The sequence below is a fragment of the Apus apus genome, chromosome 1 (assembly GCF_020740795.1).
Source record: "Apus apus isolate bApuApu2 chromosome 1, bApuApu2.pri.cur, whole genome shotgun sequence".
NCBI classification, from domain to species: Eukaryota; Metazoa; Chordata; class Aves; order Apodiformes; family Apodidae; genus Apus; species Apus apus.
The window spans coordinates 123,679,758-123,699,409 of record NC_067282.1 but is presented as its reverse complement, the minus strand read 5'-3'; the positions used below and the strand labels follow the sequence as shown (position 1 = coordinate 123,699,409).

General features: G+C 44.4%; 1 protein-coding gene across 1 annotated transcript in view; it reads left to right on the top strand.

Moving 5' to 3' along the window:
• CRACDL (CRACD like) overlaps nt 1-4,647 on the top strand; it is a 43,687-nt gene extending 39,040 nt beyond the window's left edge. The window contains exons 10-12 of the mRNA XM_051610568.1: nt 1,251-1,450; nt 3,110-3,242; nt 4,047-4,647. Coding sequence (XP_051466528.1) covers nt 1,251-1,450; nt 3,110-3,242; nt 4,047-4,192 — 479 coding nt within the window. The 3' untranslated portion in view covers nt 4,193-4,647. The remainder of the gene's footprint in view (nt 1-1,250; nt 1,451-3,109; nt 3,243-4,046) is intronic.
• The last annotated feature ends 15,005 nt before the right edge of the window (nt 4,648-19,652 follow it).

Below are 19,652 nucleotides of genomic sequence, written 5' to 3'. Positions count from 1 at the left end.
TGAATGAAACTGTCAGATGTTCATTACGAGATGCTAGGAAAACAAGTTGACAAATTTGGATAGAAGGTAAACCAAGTGAAAAGCTACTTTCTGTACTGACTGAAGGATCCTGACCTCTGAGGAATACTAGACATCACCATCACCTTCAGCAGTGATAGCTGATCACAGTAGTGCTTTGGGAACTGACGAAGTGTGGCATCTGCCTTTGCTGGGCAATGCACTGACAGGTCCTGCTCACGACCTAAAAAGGTGCAGATGGGTTCAAGGGCATGGCCTACAGGCAAGGGAGATGTGATGGCAGGTGCATTAGCAGACGTCACAACAATTCAACTGTGTGAGTTTACTCATTAAGCTCCTAATGAAGTTTGTCCTAAGATACTCAGAGAAGACAGGCTAGGAGTCCTTGAGCAGCTAGCAGTTATCTTGGCAAATTGCAGAAGATAAGGGAAGGCTCCAGAAGGTGGCACATCTTGAAAAAGGAGGTGAGATGGAGAAGAGAGAGAGGGAGAAAGATGACAAGATAACATAAGTTCTGACCAACATGACCTGATCAAGAGCAACCAAATCAAATTATTACTGTACAGTGAAGCTATTCACCGGTATGATGCAAAGCTATCAAATGTGCCAATTAATGATTCACTGTCATATTCGATGGTGGCCATCTTAGGTCTGACACTGTTCAGTTTATTTAAGGACATGTGTGACAGAACGGAATGTGTGCTTATTATGTTAGCAAGTATTACCAAGCTAGAAAGCCTGTGGGCACACTGCAGGACAAGAATAGAATTCAGTGTTATCTTGAGAAAGTAGAAACCTAGTTTGAAAAGAATATTTTCAAACAGCAGGGAGGGGGTTGCCTTTGCCACACCGTGGTCCAGCTGTGTTCACCCTTGAATTGGCTGCTGCCTGTCTCCTAGAGGCCACGAAGCAGGTGGGAGGAGGAGGCAGAATGGGAGACCTTGTAAAACAGGTAGATTAAGGAAGCTTGATTAACATTTCTGCATCTCCCTCACGTGAGCACAGTGACACTGTGGCTGTAGCCAAACAAAACTGCAAAGTATTTTCCACCAGTAGAACAGTAACTTAAAACAGCAAGAAAAGGAAGATTGCTCTCTGGAGACCAAACTAAACAGAATTCAGATTTAGCCAGGCTGGTCACACATCCCTGGTACAAATCAGCGCGTTGAGCAAGTGTGAACTAATTACAACTGTCTTTCAAATAACTATGTACATAAATAATCTGTCAACAGAGAGAAGCCTGCCTTCCCCCGTGGCTGCTGGAGATGCTGGAAGAGGTCCTGACAGTCCTGCAGAGCCAGCCTGGATTTCCATAGCAAGACAGAAGCAGAGGGGCATGCAGCAGGAGCAGGAACTCGACAGAGAAAAACGTGTGGCTCTGGATGTTAGGTCAGATGCAGAGAAACAGAATAAAGAGAAGGAACAAACAGAGGTACTTTGAGTACAAGTTTGTGATGTTTTCTTATCGCCTTCCGGCAGCATTCTTTGGATCAACTGCATAATTACCAGTCGCGCCTTAATGATTACAGATACTTAATGAGTATAATAATAAATAACAAAGATACTGCTCTTGGAAATGTGTTGCAGATTTAGAGTTCCCCGATTGTTCAGGTTAGTAATTTTATATCTCCATGAAGTCCTGGAACTATGTGAGGTGTGTAAATTTTCTTGGGTGCCAAGACATACTTACCAGATGTAATGTGTGCATTGCATGCTCAGATACCAAAACTAGGTGCTAAATTGTACAGGCTCAGATCTGTCTCAATACAGAGGGAACACATTCTCTTAACTACCCTTCTAAGCACAGCATTTCATTGAACCTCCTCTGCTTCCTGGCTGATTTAACAGTGAATGAGCAGCTCAGTCCCAGAAGCTCCTAGGTAACAATTTTTAGAGCCTTGAGAAGTGAAAGAGGATAAAAATAACTTTTGCACTTGCAGACAGTGCCAAGATATAAATTCTGGTTCTCTGTTTATGGATAACTCAGATGCCCATGTGATGCCATGGAGTACAGGCTGAGGCTGCCTCTTCAAAGATCCCATGCAAAAGAGGGTGTAGCAAGTGATCTTGCCAGATGCCAAAGCTGTGCTAGCAGAAGCACTTGCCATTAATGCAGAATACTAACAAGGCTTCTCTGGCACTGGGCTAGCTCAGGGAGGCAGCAGCATGTAAGTGCTGCCTGTATCACCTCCTGCACAGCAAGAATCCTGCACAGATGCAGGAGCATGTGTCCTATACCAGTATAGCATTCCCAATGCAAATGGCCTACATTTTTGCTTCAGATGGCACTGTTAGAAACCCAGTTATCTGTATTATATCTTGGAATTAGACAAGATCTCTTGATGATGAAGCACAGCAGTGGTTAGATTAACAAAAGATAATACCCAATAAAAGGTCTAGGCAAGATTATGAACTGCAACTTTGTCATAGTACTTAAAACACGAAAGGATTAAAAGATTCCAAAAGGAAATTCCAGATTTTAGCTGGCCATGTTCCCTAAAATTCATGCCATGCATTTTATTTCCCTGTATCAGCTGGGAGAAACTTGCCAAGATGTACCTGACTGGAGTGCATGAAGCTGGGTGCCACTGTGCTACTCCCACTTTCTCCTTCTTACACATGGCATCAGGCACTATCACTTCAGGGTAGTTTTTGATACTGACAAGAAAATCCATAGGAGGATGTGTCTGATTTCGTTTTTCATGGAAAATCCATTTACCATCAGCCCTCCAGAAACACAGTGCCCTCACCCATAAAATCTGGGAGGTGGACGGAAAACAAGTCTGTTTTCAAATCCTGTATCTATTAGTAGAGGTGGGCAAAGGGCTTGGAATACATTTTGCATTGAAGACTTAATAACCTGCTAATCTATACCAGTATGAATTAGAGATACAGAGAGATAGCTTTCATTTGTAAAGTTGAGTATCATGGATGTGAAACCACTGGAGCTTTCTGAACAGATATCAGCCCAAATGAGGGATTTGGGACCAATGTGTGATGAATGCACGTGGTCTTTGGACTGTGACAGGCACCACGTCCACGTTGCTCATTCTCTCTGCATTAATTGGATTTTATCCCTCTCTGTCCTTAGGGGTCAGTGAAGCAGCAATGGAGCAAACCTTCACACATGGCACCTAAACCCCCTTCTGAAGAACAGAAGAAAGAGACAAAGTCTGAAGTGAAGGAGCGACTGTTGAGAACCAACTCATTGTCACATGTCCCTGGTAGGAAATAAAATGCTTTAAATGTAGGCTGTTATCTCACAACCTTGCCAGAAGAAATCCTGCTTTAGCTTGCTTTAAAAGGAGTAGGGAAGGGATTCTAATTTCCTCCCCAGACCACAACAGCAAGATCAAACTGTTTTCTCAGCACTCAGCTTGGAGGTTTTATGTGGTGGCATCTTCCTTTTGCCACTTTGATTACACAGTAGTCAAAACTCTTGTTGAAAGAAATGTGAAGTGAAAGCACTGCGCCATTTCACAGGACAGCATTCCATACACATTATCCCAGTCTAAAAGATAAAATGCATTTTCAGTAGTGTTTAATTTGAATATGGTTTCCTCTGCAAGCTGGAATGACTGATGACAAACTGTCTGTCAGTCCTCCCATAAGAACTTCTAATCTATTTGTTAAATTCACATTTGAAAGAAGGGCAGAAGTTTAGAAGGCAATAAAATTCCTGTGAGTTGGGGGCTGGCTAAAGGAGGAATTTGCAAATGAATGCTCTTGCTAATGAAGACTCTCTTCTTTGGCCTGAGTGTTAACACAAGGCACAGCAAGGAATCCAGGTCATCTTGTTGGTTTTGGTAAATTTAGGGACCAAAAGATATGAGTGATGAGAAAAACACTGTGTTCTTTTGAGCACAGAGTGGTTATTGCCTCAGTAACACGCTGCAGGAGAAGCTTCTATGTGAGAAGGAAAGATTTTCTACCACAGGGGAAGGCATGGGGAATTTTTTTTATGAAAGAGCTGCATTGTGTAGCTGCACAGGAAGCTAACATAAAATGTCCATGTGTTTTATTCACAGTAGCTCTCTCACCAACACTGGTGGATAAAGAAGTAATAAGTCACTTCAAGAAAACCAGTAACACTGCTTTGGACCAGCCATCATGGATGGAACTGGCCAAAAAGAAGTCTCAAGCGTGGAGTGATATGCCACAGATTATAAAATAGAACGATGCAAACAAACAGCATCTTTCATAATCAAGTCAGCTACTTAACTGAACTTCTACAGACCAGCTAATCACAGTGAAGAATCTCTTGATGCAGAAGAAGGGTTTTATTATAGAGCTGTGGAGAAAGCGTGCAATAGATGCAGTCAAAAAAGTTTACCTTCAACTTCGTAGCAATCAGGATTGCAATGGCAATGGATGACTTAAATTATGCTAAGGACATACTTACACTTTGGAAATAAAACCTTTGCCTTACATATTTCTTGTGTTTTCTGCTTTTAAAGACATTGGCATTGAAACAGGATCTTTGCTAAGCTTTGCTGAACTTCTGTTGTTGCTAGAAACTTCTGTGTGTTATGGTTTTTCTCTGTTTACATTTATAAACTGTGCACTCACATCCTGATTTTGTTGCTGTGTTTCACTGGAATCGCCTGACACTCTTTTTATCAAACCTGTTGGGGCCATGGAGCTATTAATGAATAGCTGCTAGTGAGTACTCCATTCAAATGAGTGGCTTGAGCTGCATGTTTTCCTAGCTGAGCCAAGTGGTCCAGTTTCTGGCTCAGGTTACATTTCATGAGGCATAAATAAACACATTTATGCATGACCATGAATAAAATGTCCTCAGCTCCTTCTGTGAGCTACCTTGGTTGCACAACATTTGCCTGCAGGCGAGCAGTAAGGAAACCAAACTGCAGTTGGAAGCCCATCAATGCATTCACAGTTTCTTTCCAACCTGAATTTATCTGGTTGCAACTTGTTTCCTCTTATGTGAAATCATCGTTCTCCATTAGGATAGTACTAGTAGCAATGGACAATCTAAATTTAGTTAAAATATAAGAACTGAAAAGCCTTCAGCTAGAGTCCAAACTGAAATGCTGGGAAAAACTGTGAACTTCATTGTAGTGTCAGCTTCACATATCACCCCCTACACAATGACCCATAAGTATTCTCATTTAAAAAATAGTAATGTGTAGCATCTCTGTACTTTACTACTTTTATATAATATTCTCATGCTGATTAGCCCAATTGTCCTGTGCCAGTTTGGAACTTCCACTCACAAAGTCTCCTAAGCTTTTCACTTTCACCTGTTTTACAAGAATGACAAGAGAAAACATTGCTACTTACTGACTGAAATCACTGAATATATTTCAATATATATATTTCCAACCCCCTGCATGGGCAGGGACACCTTCCTCTAGAGCTCAGAGCCCCATCCAACCTGCCCTTGAACACTTCCAGGGATGGGGCATCCACAGCTTCCCTGGGCAACCCGTGCCAGTGTCTCACCACCTTCACACTAAAGAATTTCTTCCTAATGTCTAACCTAAATTTCCCCTCTTCCAGTTTTAATTCATTACCCCTCATTCTATCACAACATGTCCTTGCAAAAATACCCTCCCCAGCTTTCCTGTAACCCCCCTTCAGGTACTGGAAGGCTGCTATGTGGTCTGTCTGGAGCCTTCTCTTCTCCAAGCTGAACAACCCCAACTATTTTAGCCTGTCTCCTGGCGCCAGCCCTCAGATCATCTTCTTGGCCCTGCTCTGGACTTGCTCCAGGAGCTCCATGTCCTTCTTATGTTGGGGGCTCCAGAACTGGACACAGCACTCCAGGTGGAGTCTCATGAGAGCAGAGTAGAGGGGCAGAATCATCTCCCTGGCCCTGCTGGCCACGCTTATGTTGATGCAGCCCAGGACACGTTTGGCTTTCTGGGCTGTGAGCACACATTGCTGGCACATATCGAGCTTCTCATCCACCATCACCCCCAAGTAAGGTCTGTTATTGATCCATTCTCCACCCATAAAATCATAGAATGATTTGGCTTGGAAGGAACACCTTCCTCTAGATCAGGTTGCTCCAAGCCCCATCCAGTTGGGCCTTGAACACTTCCACAGAGGGGACTTCCACAGCCTCCCTGGGCAACTTGTGCCAGTGTCTCAGCTTGTGAATATCCATGACACTGATAATGTTTTTTAGACAGGTTGTATTTTATTGTCAAAACTAGTAGGAAGAATAAAACAAGTTTTATATTATTTGTCAAAGCCTTTGGACAAAGCCAGCCAGCCTGCATCACTGCTGAAGGTCTGATGCAGCTGCTTGGACAGATGTGCTCTAGCTCCTTGCAGTAGCTGTTGGCAGTCCCAAAGGAAGCTGGTTTCTGCCAACTGGCCCAGGGTTTTCTCCTTTCTGCAGATCACAACAGGCAGTGTGGATATACCTGCTGCAATGAGAGTGGCAAGACAGCTCTTTCTTAAACAGATCCACAATAGAAACAGCAACTTAATTACAGGACATGCAACCTTGGGCTCAATTGCCTGAAGGCTGGTTGTGCAAACAGCTTTGAAGTTGCTTCCCTATGAGCAAGCATGAACCGTCCTTAATTTCAGGTGACTTTTTTTTGGATATTCAGGTTATACTCTAGGACCTAAAGTAAAAATAGGTACATTTTTCAGATATAATAGAAACCATCTTAACTCCCTCCCTCTCCAAAACACCCATTCTGTAATAAACAGCTCAGTAGCATAAAGTGTAATTTTAACATATGCTATTGCCTTTTGTAAGAATTTTGAAAAAAAAGTTTATTAAAGGAATATTATACATAAAAAGACCACATTTGTATTCTATAATTATTGCCACTCCATACAAAGAGCACAATGTTTTCAGAAAATGTAGCTCAAGGTACTGTCTCCTTACAATTCTCTCCCTCTTTGAAATGCTTAACATGGTGTTGAATCATGATCAACTTCCAGGAGCATGACCTGGGCAGCTGCATGGGGAAGAGCACAAATCTCCTGGACTGTCTCCTCTTCTCAAAGACAAGAGGCCCAGGAGTAATGGAGATGAAAGGCAGAGGTATTGTGGCAAGACATGCACAATCTCAAGGGCAACAAGCCCCATGTCCCCCCCTCTTGCAGACAGGCCAAGGAGAGGAGGTGAGGGGGGACCAGATGTTCATGGAGTGCAGCCCTACTCCTCATGCAGCATTTGGGATCTGAACTTGGGAGCATGCTGAGGCAGGAAGCGTGGAGTGGATGTCAGCCCATGTTTTAGCATTGACTGCGACACGGTCCTGCCGTGGGGTTTCTGCTGGCTCCACCCACATCTGTGTTTTGGCACCAACTGTGTGCAAATGACTGCAGTGAGCAGAGTCAGCAGGTTCATGGATCCCCATGAGCCCATCAGCCATCTTCACCTGACCTCCAAGGGAATGGTGTTGCAGCCCCACGGGCTGATCAGGCCCATGTGTGCCAAACTCAAGATCTTGACCATTTCTGCCATGATGATGGAGGAATGTCAAGGAACTCAAAATATGCTTCAGAGAAGTGGTAACATATTCTCAGGCAATGCATAATTAACCTGGAATGGATTGCCACAGGAGGTTGCCACTACAGGTTTAGATGACTTCAAAAAGCCACTAGACAAAACAATGGAAGACAAAACCCATCAAGTGCTGCTCACCATGAGAGGCAGGGCCTTGGCCAGGGAGAATGTGAAAGGCTGTGGGAAGCAGTGAGACAAGTGGACTCGTCATCTTTGTATTCTCCTGCAGCTGCCAATGGCTCTGGCCTTTGTGCAAGAGAAGACACTTGGCTACCTGGACCTCCAAACTGCCTGACTAGGGGGAATTTTTATTTTCTCACGGTGTTGGTTTGTAACCTTATTTCTTCATTCTAAGTCAAGGGGTCACGCAAGAGGGTCTTGCAATAGCTTTCTTCTCAACAGGCAGGCAGAAAATAGTTCTGGAGGCTGTGTATTTTTCTTTGGTCAAGTGGCTCATTTGTGGCAATGGAAAGATGTGAATATAAATGTATTTTTCTTCTCTATTTGAACAGTGATTTATGTTTCACAGTCAATACAACCAGAAAAACCTTTCAGATCTGATCAGCTTTCCTGAGGACGTCATTGTACTTTTCCAGCTGAGAAGCAATATGACTGGCTCAGGCTGATCCATTTTGCTCAGGCAGCTGCATTGTTGGTTTATAACATCTAACAGTGAAATAAAATGTGAAAATGCACCCTTTGTTCATGATTCATGCACATAAACTAACATAGTTTGGATTATACTCAAAGGACGACCACAAAATGGACTTGAAAGATGGAAGTGTTTCTCCCAGAAGTGCTGCATGATACATCTCAGCTTTCCATTTAATCAACAAGGTGACAGTCTGCAAGCAGTTGTCCTTCCCAGTGCTGAAGGGCTGCACACAATGCAAATGAAATTGTGCATCAAGCATCTTTCCGTGCAGAAACTCTAGCTTTAATGACTTTCACAGTTTAGCAGTTGGATTATCCTAATTAGCTGCCTCCTAATGTTTAGCCATTTTAAGTGAAAAATTACAATCAAGTTCTTTTTACTGTACAGCAAAGTGCAATAAATTTTTAAGGCAAAACCATCCCCCTGGCCTTTACTGTGATATGGTGTTTTGTCACTGTGTTGTCTTTGACAGTTTACTAAATTTGTAGCTTTTTTTTTTTTTTTTTTCCCAGATGAAGAGGAATATAAAATCCTGTTGCCAGTGAAAATACCCAGCAGCAGGGTAGCAAGAAGCCTGCTGTAATTTTACAATGCCATCATTCCTGCTTAGTCTCGAGGAGCATGATAAACTTGCCAAAATATTTGCTTTGTATACATGTCGAGCACTCTGCTGAGGGTAACAAAGGTTTAATTACAGGATTTAGTGTTTGCGGTTAGAAGATAACTTCTATACTGCTATAGAGAGAGGGGAAAAAACCACACTAAAACAAACAAAAAAAAAGCCATTTGTGAGCACAGGGCAGCGCTGCATGTCTCACAAAAGCCCAGGGGGGAATGTAAACCTTGTGTGATCCAGCACGAGTGGCTGCACGGGATTAACTCTTCTAGGAGAAGGCATTTCAGTCCCAAGTGGGCACATGTCTCTGGCTCACATATCCCTGATGCTCGCCAAGCTACAGGAACTGTTGAGCTTTTATAACGTAGGATCTGTTCTTTTCTGACTTCACAAAACAAATACTGTTTGAAGATTTTTGCGGATTACCACTCACAAATGATGCCCTGCCTTGTGTTACTCTTTGAAGCTGGAGACTGGTGGGACACTGATTTGCAGCCCATTCAGAGCTGCTTCTTTTGCAGTATCTTGCAGCACCTTTGCTTCACCTGCAGATTCTCCCTACGTACACTGGCTGCATTCCCAGAAGAAAACCTCTCTAGGTCATCTAAGGCAACTTAAATGGAGGTTATTCAGGTAAACGTTGAACTATCTCCCTCTCCAGGATCCCAAATCACCCTCTTAACTGCAAGGAATGCAGTAAGAGTGTGTAAGATTTTAACAAAACAATACGATACAGGATGATTTTCCTTCCTTCGCTAATTGAGTACTTTCACTGTTGATTTCTTTTAGCTTTATTTATGTACTTATTTGTTGTCGTGGTTTGGGCCCAACAGGACCAGCCCTGTGGTTGCTCACTCATCTCTCCCACACACACTCACACACACACGGTAGGATGGGGAGGACAAAGCCCAGCTAGAAGCTGATGGGTTGAGACAAAGGACAAGGACAGTTCTTCACCAATTAAGGTCCCAGGCAAAACAGACTCAACTTGGGGAAAAATAACAATTTAATCTCACACTAACCACACACACGCAGGACACAGACACAGAGCAGGGCTTGCATATGTTACCCCACCCCTCCCTTCTTCCCGGGCCCAAATCCCTTTGTTCCCGGGTTCTCTCCCTCCTTCCCCCCAGCGGCACAGGGGGACAGGGGATGGGGTTTAGAGTCACTTCACAGGCTGGTGGTTCCTGCTGCTCCTTCCTCCTCAGGAAGAAGGATTCCTCACAGTCCTGCCCTGCTTCCCCACGGGGTCCCTCCCATGGCAGAGAGTCCTCCACCAACCTCTCCTTCATGAGTCCTTCCCACGAGGTCCGGAGCTGCTCCAGCCTGGGCTTCCCACAGAGTCAGGGGCTGCTTCGGGAACAGCCACCTCCCCTGGCCCCGGGGTCTTCCACAGCTGGGCAATCAGAGTCCTCTGGCAGCAAATCCTCTGGCCACAACATCCAAGTCCAGGGGCCAAGTTCAGCCCTCCTGGCGCCTTCAGGGAATGTTCCACCACGTTCCTCCACGAGTGCAGGGGGACAGCTGCCATCTCGCCATGGGCTGCAGGGAAACTTCTGCTTGGGCACCTTCTTCCTCACCAACCACCAGCACTGCTCTCTTTCCCCAGCTCAGCTCTTCTCCCTTAACTGCTCCCTCAGCTCTTACCTCAGCTCTTTCATATGTTAATGGCAGAGGCGCATCTCTTGTCCCTCTAATGGCTCCTTGGCTGGGTTTGGAGCAGGGGCAGCTTCTCAGCTTCTTATGGGAGCCACTCCTGGGGCTCTTCCCCTGCTACTAAAGAACCTGCCAAACCAAACCAACACATTTGTATATGAAATGGTTTGTATTTCAGGCTCCTAATTTCACTGAAGCATATTCAAGTCTGCTGAGCCCAGTACTGTGGTATCTGAGATTCTCTGAACTCACTGTAATTTTTTCCCAAATCTGGTTTGATTTCTAAAGTTTAGAATTGACATGTAATTTATTACCCCACCTTTGAAAGTCAACTCTGCCTGATAAATATTTTCATTAAAAAAAGGAAAAAGAAAGAAATCTCCATTCACTGTCTACTGGAAAATGGCACTTTGCACCAATGGGTCCTGTGATGATTACTGGCATGTGGCTTCCACTCTGTCATTTGTCACCTGGCAGGATGGCAAAGCAGTCAGGCTGCCTGTCCAGCTCTTGGGCCTGACCATGGAAAAGCATGATCCCATCAGAGACATCAAGGAGGCAGAGGACTTGTGGCAAGACCCTCCTGTTGCCAAATACCACCCATGCTGCCCTCCCCAGCCAGCAGGTGGTATCAGATTGTGTTCAGGTCAGGCAACAGTATTTACTTGTCTCTGGGCTCCAACTCCAGTCACTGAACTGTTTGTGCAAGTGACAGCCCAAGATGCTGTAAAGATTTCAACAACATACCAGAAACTGGAAGTCTGTCAGCTGGAGAGTGAAGTTTGCTCCACATCATGCTCTGGTGATCATGTCTTCCAAAGAAATCCTATTACCATGTTACTTTTGTTTGTTTCCCCCACCAAATTTAATGAGACTATCTGTAAGCCCGTCCAAACCATTGTCTACTTCAGAAAACCAAGGAGAACTGTCTGGAAAGAGCAAAGGAAAAACATGCAGAGTTGTGATAAGAGGAGAATTCAGTTAATAACCCTTCAGGAAAATAAAAGCCACCTTTCTCAGCAGAAATAAGAGACTTTTAATAACCCATTGGCTCATCCTCTCTGCATTCAGCACAGGAGATAATTTTGATGGGCAAGGTGCCTGCAGACTAGACAGAAAAGTAAGGCCCTGAGCCTGTCCAGGCAAAACAGGCATCATCTTCCCCATCTGGCCACTCCTTTAAACAACAGTTAACTTCTTTTATCTCCTTTGCCTCTTCCTGCAGCACTGGCCTCAAGTATGTAAAAACGATTGCTTTTTGCTTTATGGAGCCTTTTGTTGGGTTCATGCCCTTATTTTGAACCACAAAAAAAGACTCCTGAGTAGAAGGAAGCATGACATGAGACACTCCCTGCGCTCCAGCCTGATGGCATTGCCAAGCTGGCCTGCACACTCTTTCAAACCCCCAGGCTACATGGTGGTTCGATGGTGCAATAAATCCAGCTCCAGACCTGCTGGGAAATGCAAGGGTCAGCTGAGGCAAGGGCCTGCTGGCGTGCTGCAAACTGCACACCACGAGATGCCACATGACCCTGGCTGGCAGGTGTCATGCTGGACCACGTTATCAGGCCAGCTTCCATGGAAGCATAAATTCTCCTTCATGAACAGATGAGCAACATGCACGAGTGTGCGTTCACCACGGACTTGATGTGCTGCATGCTGGTTGGCACAGTCTGTGTCCTGCAGTGTTACCATCTCAGAAGGAAGAAAAGCAATGCAAAGAAGTTGGAGCTGGAGATAACCTTCCCTGCTGAGCAGGGATTTCTTACTACCTGGTTCCTTTGCTGCTTCTTCCTCTCTCCCTTGTGATTTTCTGTGTGTGTTTCCCTGCTGCAGTGAAGCAGCACACAGGGGGCTGCCTGCTGCCAAAAAGGGTGGCTGTATTTCTTCAAGACCAGATCCAGCTATGGAGCTCAATCCATCAGCGGGGAGCAGAGCACAAGCAGGCTGGGGCAGCTGGTTTGCAAGGCTCTTTTCGTGGTGGACGGTGCTGTCAGCTGATCCCCAGAGAGGCAGTGAGCTTTCAAATTGCCTTTTCACACCACAATTTCCCCCATTAATGTGGGGTTATAATTTATCTTGCCATGTGATCCTGGACAGGAGATTGGGGGAGGCAGATTTTACTGTGACCTACTTCCCTGAAGCAGGATGGGAAGGAAGATTTTGCTTTGGCTTAGGAAAAGAGCAGCATTCCCTGTCACAGTCGGTTTATGTGGGCTTATATTTCATGCAGGGAAAGTGGAGGGTGGTTGTTTGAACAGGTAGGCTTGTGCTGGTTCTCCCATCTGTTTCACCCCATTGCACAAACAGCTCCCCGAATCTGCCTACCAAAGTAAGCCGTGCCCTCACCAGCTTGTGCTGGACACAACCCCTGACACAGCACTGCAAAATAATGACACTCAAACTGGGTCTTAGAAGTTATGCCAAGGACACAGGAGGAGAAGAGGTGGTTTCCTTGGCTGCTTTTATGCAACTGATAGACAAAAAAGGAGCCCCTTAACTATATGCATGTCTCAGAAATCGGCTCCAGTAATCCGGGATCCTTGCTGGCAAGTAACGAGTTTTGGAGAGGGCAGAAGGACAGAAGCTTAATTTTTTGTGTAACATCATTGAAGTACAACATTGATTTTAAAAGGGAGAGTAAAAATCTCCATCTCGCCTAAACAAAAGAACCTTTGAATTTTATTCTTTTAGATGTAAGCTAGTAAGTTCAAATCATTAAAGTATTTTATTTTAGAAGCAAAAGGTTGCTCCCAGGACACATGATATTGTTCCTTCTAATTTAGGGGGTGTTTACTCCAATTTCTGATTCTGTATTCTGTCTTCCCTTCAAGCAACTTAGTACAATTTGGAGCTTTTACACTTGGGCACAGAAACTGTGCCTCCAGCTGATGCCAAATTTTACCTTTCATAGACACAGGGCTCACTTCAGCTGACTCAATATAATCAAATTGGTCTTCTCAACATGATATATATATTGATTAATGAGTGAATGAAGCCATCAAATTCTGGTTCCCTGATCCCTCCATGGTACTGTTAGACTTTTAATCATATTCTGCTTAGTTGCATGTAAGAGTTCATGTTGGTGTTTGCCTTGCTTGGGGACCTACTTTGGAGTGGCTTATTTTGATTACTGTAGCGAGATGCAGTTACTTGCTTGTTTCTGACTAATACATTTTATGAATCTTCCCTGCTGTTAATAAACATAGCAGTTAATTATTGAGACATTTCATAAAAACGTTTTTGAGAGGAAGACAAATTTTATGTTCTGACTAAATAATTAAACATTATGCAAATGTTCACAACCCCAGCATTCTGGTTATGCAAAACAATACTTGGATGATGGCCTTGTTTGCACACTGTGTTAGTATTGTTGGGCTGTAATTAGCTGCAGATATGGTGTGACTGTGATTTAAAAATATAAACAGGTTCTGATGAAACAGGATGAGCAGGAGGATAAGACTGAAGGCCAGGCTGCAGCCATGCTCTGTGTAGAAGGTGGGATGTTTTCTCCAAGAACCACCTACCATCCCAGTTGTGCTCCCTTGGGAATGAGGCCAGCCCTGGGCTTACCCTCCTGCAGCTGGCAACACCACCTCTATGCAGAGGGAAGGACTAGGGCTGTGGGACAGACAGGAAGGAAAGCCATTGCTTCCCACACAAACCCACGTCACCTGTGCCCAACATGATGATGAGCACAATATGAAGCTCTCCACCTTGTCCTTGCATTTTGCTCTCCGGTGGCCAGGGACAAAACCTGGCCCTTGATGGTTTTAGGGGTTAATTACCCACAAACATGCTTGCCTTGAGATGAGTCATGCTGAGACCTGACTTTGAAGCCATCAGGACACAGATGCCACAACTCTGTAAGCCAGAGTGAACCTGTAATCACTTTAAAAAACGAAGGACTCTGCATGTGTCAGCCTTGTAATTTGTTACAGCTCTGTTCCTCTCAGGGTAGGCACAGCAGTAAGAGTAGGCATGACATGCAATACGCTAGTGATGCAGCTATTGCAGCTATCAAACTCATCATCACTGACATGTTACAGACTTCCAAAAGAGTTTATTAATTGCTCAGTGTGCTCTGGCTGCCAGCAGGACCTACCAGCTTTGATTGGTGACTTCTCTTGACCCCTGTCCCATTCACTCTCATTATCCACGTGTTTGGTGGGGGAATTAGCATTTGGCCACGTGGTTGCACAGCACATGGGATCACGCTGGGAGCTGTCATTCTGAAAAGTGCTTTTTGGGAATAAAATACCAATGTACTGCTCTTAAACTGCTGGCTTCCCTTTGTGTGCCAGGAGAGTAAACTACATACAACTGAGAGGAGGCTGAACACCTACTTTGCATGTGGAGACAGGAATCTAAAGCTGCTTTTGAATCTGTGAAGAAAGGAATACATCATGCTCACTTAAAAATTTATGTCCTTGTGTCCTTCCTGAGGGATGCAGCTGTCTGATAGTCCCAAAGCTCTTACGTTATTTAATGTCATTTTTGTTGCCTGTTGGAACTGCAGCAGTGCCTAGTTTGCTGCTGCTTCCACATCACTGCAGACACACAGGGAGTGCTCTTGTCTGACTATGGTTCATTTCTCTTTCTCCTAAAACCTTGGTCTAAAAAGTCCTAAGAGGTGGGTAATTGCACTCATTATTTCTCAATGTCATGAAGAATGCACCTGTCCTATCTATGCTTTTCACGCCATCTACCATCCTCCCACTGCTGCTTGGATAACTATGGGTTTGCTTTGTGGGGAGGAGATGGGATTCTAAACAGGTAGAAAGATAAGGCTCAACTGAAAGAAACATCACTAAAGCCTTTAAGGCCACTCAGGATGATTTAATACAGCCTGGATCCCTGCTGTGCTATGGCAAAGCATGGAAACTTTTCATTACAGCAGAGCAACGGCTCTGCTGCTTTAAATGGAGACTGGCTTCAATAATTATTTTCAGTGCTGCAGAGTTAACATGCTCACAGGACTTGTCTTGATGCTTGCCCTATCTCAAGGGGATACAAGTTAAGGTTAATGACAAGTACTATCGGTAATTCAAGCAAAGGGGTCTAAAGATAGTATTCTTTTATTCCTCCTTTCAATCCCCCCACCCCCAAATGAGCTGCTGGCAGAATTACCTTGGCACATATGGGTTCAAATGGTTCAGCTCTCATCCTCCCTGGGCTGCATTTGAACTTGTTTATCCATGGCCCTGCTGTGGCGTGGAATGACGTGCACAGTGAATGCTCAGGGTACACTTTATGATGGGGAGACCAAAACTGCCTTACCAATGGTTCCAGAGGCACCTAGGATCTGTTCTTTTTACCCCTATCTGGCATGCTGTGGCTAGACATGGTTAGAAGGACACAAGTTGCAAGGTCATGCTTTGTTAAGGCACTCATGAATCCATCTCTTTTACACTTCATCCCAGTGTGAGCTGGTTTAACAATTTCTGGTTGCTCTTCCCAATTTTTGTACAGGATTATGAAGGCAAAGCAGTCAGGGAAGACAGGGGAGCAGGACAGGATCAGGCAGGAGGTGTAGGGGTAGGGATGGTACAAGAGCGAGGACGGCGCCTCTTTGCCCGTTGAGGCAATGTTGACTCTAGTGTTGGTAGGCCAGAACTGATGACTGCAGTTAGTGCAAATTCTCACCCAAACATCATCTCGAGCATAAGGTATCGAGTATTGGCTGGGATTAGATTGCCAAGAATACAGCTAGTGTTACTCAAGGAGCAGCAGCCCACTCCATCTGTGTAAACAACCCCATCTATTAACTTGTTGCTACCAGCCCCTCTGTTCATCTCTTGGTGGAAGAAGGAATCTTCATCCCCTGCCCCAGCTGTCTCTAGTGGCAGAAAATGGGTCCCAACTTCATCCTTCACCCAGTGCTCCCCCCCAGTGAAGAAAGATATCAGGTTGGTGCAAGAAAGCACAGGAAGCTTTCCCCCTGTTCCTTCACCAGCAGAGCTCCTGCCATAGTGTGGCTCTTTGCAGGCTATTGACCCCCATCAGAAACAGAGCACAAGGTGATGCAGCAGCAGTCACTTTCTTCCAGTTTGGTCTGAAAAGAGTGTCCAGATCTGCCCTTGCAGTGGAAGAAAGAGACACCCACTGACCAGACATCTCCTGGGGGATGGGATGACAGTAGGAGGGAGTTACTTGCCCCAGAGTTGGGTTTTAGCCAACAGTCTGGTGCCTGGTTTTGATTCTTAGCATGTGGTCCTAACTAGGTGGATTGAACCATGTCCTGCACAACCCTGCTTTTCTGTGGGAAGGAGGATTGGTGATGAAGAGCCTGGTGGGGACAGACAAGAAGTGAAGTGAGACAAAGAAAATGATGTGAAGACTAGCATGCAGCCAGCCCACTCTTTGGCAGGGGAGCCCATCACAGATTTCTGGAGCATGAAGTTTTAGTCTGTGTTTCTTGGCAGTCAGAAATTTAAATTTGCATTGTTTTTGCAGATTTTAGGTCTGGCTTTGAAAATCTCCATGTCTTTGGAGAATATGCAAGAGTCTTAACCGCACCTTACCCAAGTGGGCATTTGGCCATTTTCTAGAAAATCTTTAGAGTTCGTAACAATTCTGCACAAATCAAATCAAGAGTTACAGGGGAGTCACAGACTTTCTCAAAGTTCCATCTGCTAATACGACAAAGAGACAACACAGACCCTTCCTTGTAAAATATCTTATGTATTGCTATGTTAGTTGACTTGGATTTTTTCCCTGTGCTGTCTGGACCTGTATTTGTTTTTGCTATGGAAGACTATTTTCAGAAACATATTCACTGAGGGCCTGATTCAGATTTCCCTTTAGCTGCAGCTTCCCTGCTGTTGGTGGACCAACCACCAGATTACCCCAAGGTAAGTTAAAGGAGACATAATCTCAGTGTGTTTTGCTTACAATTAAGATATCGAATTAAGATACTGAACTGTAGATCTGAAAATTTTCCTGAAAAGTTTTCTGTCATGTAAATTTAGGAGAAAGTACCACAATACAGGCATGGGAACTGGCAATAAAAATCATTAATTCTTTATATTTTCTTTTGCTTGAATTATCTCTTCAATAGTAACTGTATCTGCCTGCTCTTTATCCAGGCATTGGATCTCAGCTACCGTCAGCAATATTGGCACAATATTAACTTCACGGTTTCCAGGTTTATGTTTATGTAATAGTAGGAATTCATTTAAAAGCCTCTGCCTTCAGAAGGAGATGAACAAATGTAAATGTTCATCACCTCCGAGCATATGGCAGAGACATTTGTGGCTCAGACAGAACCTCTACAAGAGTGAAATTATGGTGATGTGGGGGTGAGGGTAGAAAAACACAAGTTTGGAGATCAAGCTCTATTTCTTCTTCCCCAAGAGACTTCTTGGACAGATTAGTTGCTCTCTCCCACCTCAGTTTTTAGCTTGTTGAAGTGGAGAGTTAATTTGGTTTCCCTTTCACCAGCTGCATGCTGTAGGGGTGGCACGAAGGAGACAGCCTGGGGCACAGACAGCTTGCAGGAGCAGCTGGCAGCCATTGCCAATCCTTACCTGAGACACACCGGGTGGATTTGTGCCCCTCTTTGTTTTTAATTTTGACACGGGAATGCAGCAAAGGCCAAGCAGAAATACAGCTTCACTGACCAAGGTGCTCAGCTAGAGCATAGAAAAAGTAATTCAGACATGAAGGGCTTAGGTTGAAAAAGGCAAAACTGGGGTGAAATGCAGGTAGAAGCACTGGAAGTCCCAAGGTATTTGCTCTGTTAAAAAACAAGGTTAGTGGCAGGAATAAATCCCATTTCTGAGATAGGATTAAATTGTCACTCAGGAGACACAGACAATTTTCAGATGGCCATTTTTTCAGCCAAGGAACTGTCAAGACTTTTGCCACGACTGCCAAGCACCTTTACCTTTTCTGCATCTTTCCTAGTGCCTGGGAAAGCCAGAAGATGAGCACAGTGATACGCAAGAACAGCACCACTCTCGTGCTCCTGAACGAGTTGGGAAAAGTGCCTGGATAAAATGAGCTGCAAACCTGATGAATGGCAACAACCACACAGCTCTGTAGAAGCTGGCAGCTCAGTTGTGCCAGGAGGAGTCACTGCAGCCTACGTGAGATTATGGCAGGCCTGGAGTGCCTTTTGCCACTTTGTCGCTACTCTGACATCTAGGTAGTACCTTAGCAAAAAATTTCCCATCATGAAATCTTCCCTCTGTCAAAATATGGTTATGCATTTCTCTCATGTGTTGATTTTTTTCCCTGCTGGTATAGAAGACCAAGCAGTTTGGTTTGTTGTTTTTTTTCAGCAACCAAAGCTGGAACACTATGGCACTATGGATTTAAACTTCCCTTATTTTTAAAGCAATTTCTTTCCCCAAGTCCCCCCCATGATGGTCGTTATGGCATTTGCACCTTAACACTTGCATTTAACCACAAAGTGTTCGGAACTGCTTCATTTTCTTCCATTTTGAACTGACACTTCAGTTGAACAGCAGTGGCTGCAGGATGAAAGAATAACTCAGCAGGAAGAAAGAATTTGTGAATTTGCCGGCATTAAACATTGTTCAGGCCTAACAGGGAATAAATCCCATTTCTGAGATAGGATTAAATTGTCACTCAGGAGACACAGACAATTTTCAGATGGCCATTTTTCAGCCAAGGAACTGTTAAGACTTTTGCTGCCACTGCCAAGCACCTCTGCTTCACCAGAAGCAAGAGACTGTTCAATGTATCAAGCCCAACAGCCCCAACTCCTTTTATCTGGCAGCATTTTCCTTCCCCATGCACTCTTTCCACACATCAAGCAGCAGAAAATGCCAAGAGGCATTTGATTATTGCTGCGAGAGGTCAGATGAGGGCAATCCTGATTTTATTTTTTTACATATGTTTTTTTCTCTCTTGAACTTTGCCTTCCTCCTTAGGAAACTAACTCTAGGGGAAGATGTCCAGGAACTGAGCAACAACCACGTGGTACTTACTCTATTGTTTGGGGAACTTAATAGTTAACTGGATGCTGTCAAGCTCCAGCTGGTAAACTGGACCTTCCTAATGCAAATGTTAGGAAAGAACAAAAGGTAGGAAGGGTCAAATAGTCCTTGTGAAATACGTGTCATTAAACTCACCTGGTAACAGTGTTTTCTTCAGCAGACTGAGCTCTCCTGACAAAAGGACTTTTATGTGGAAAAGGATCAACCAGGTTGTTGTTTTTTTTTCCAGCACAGAAATGCAAA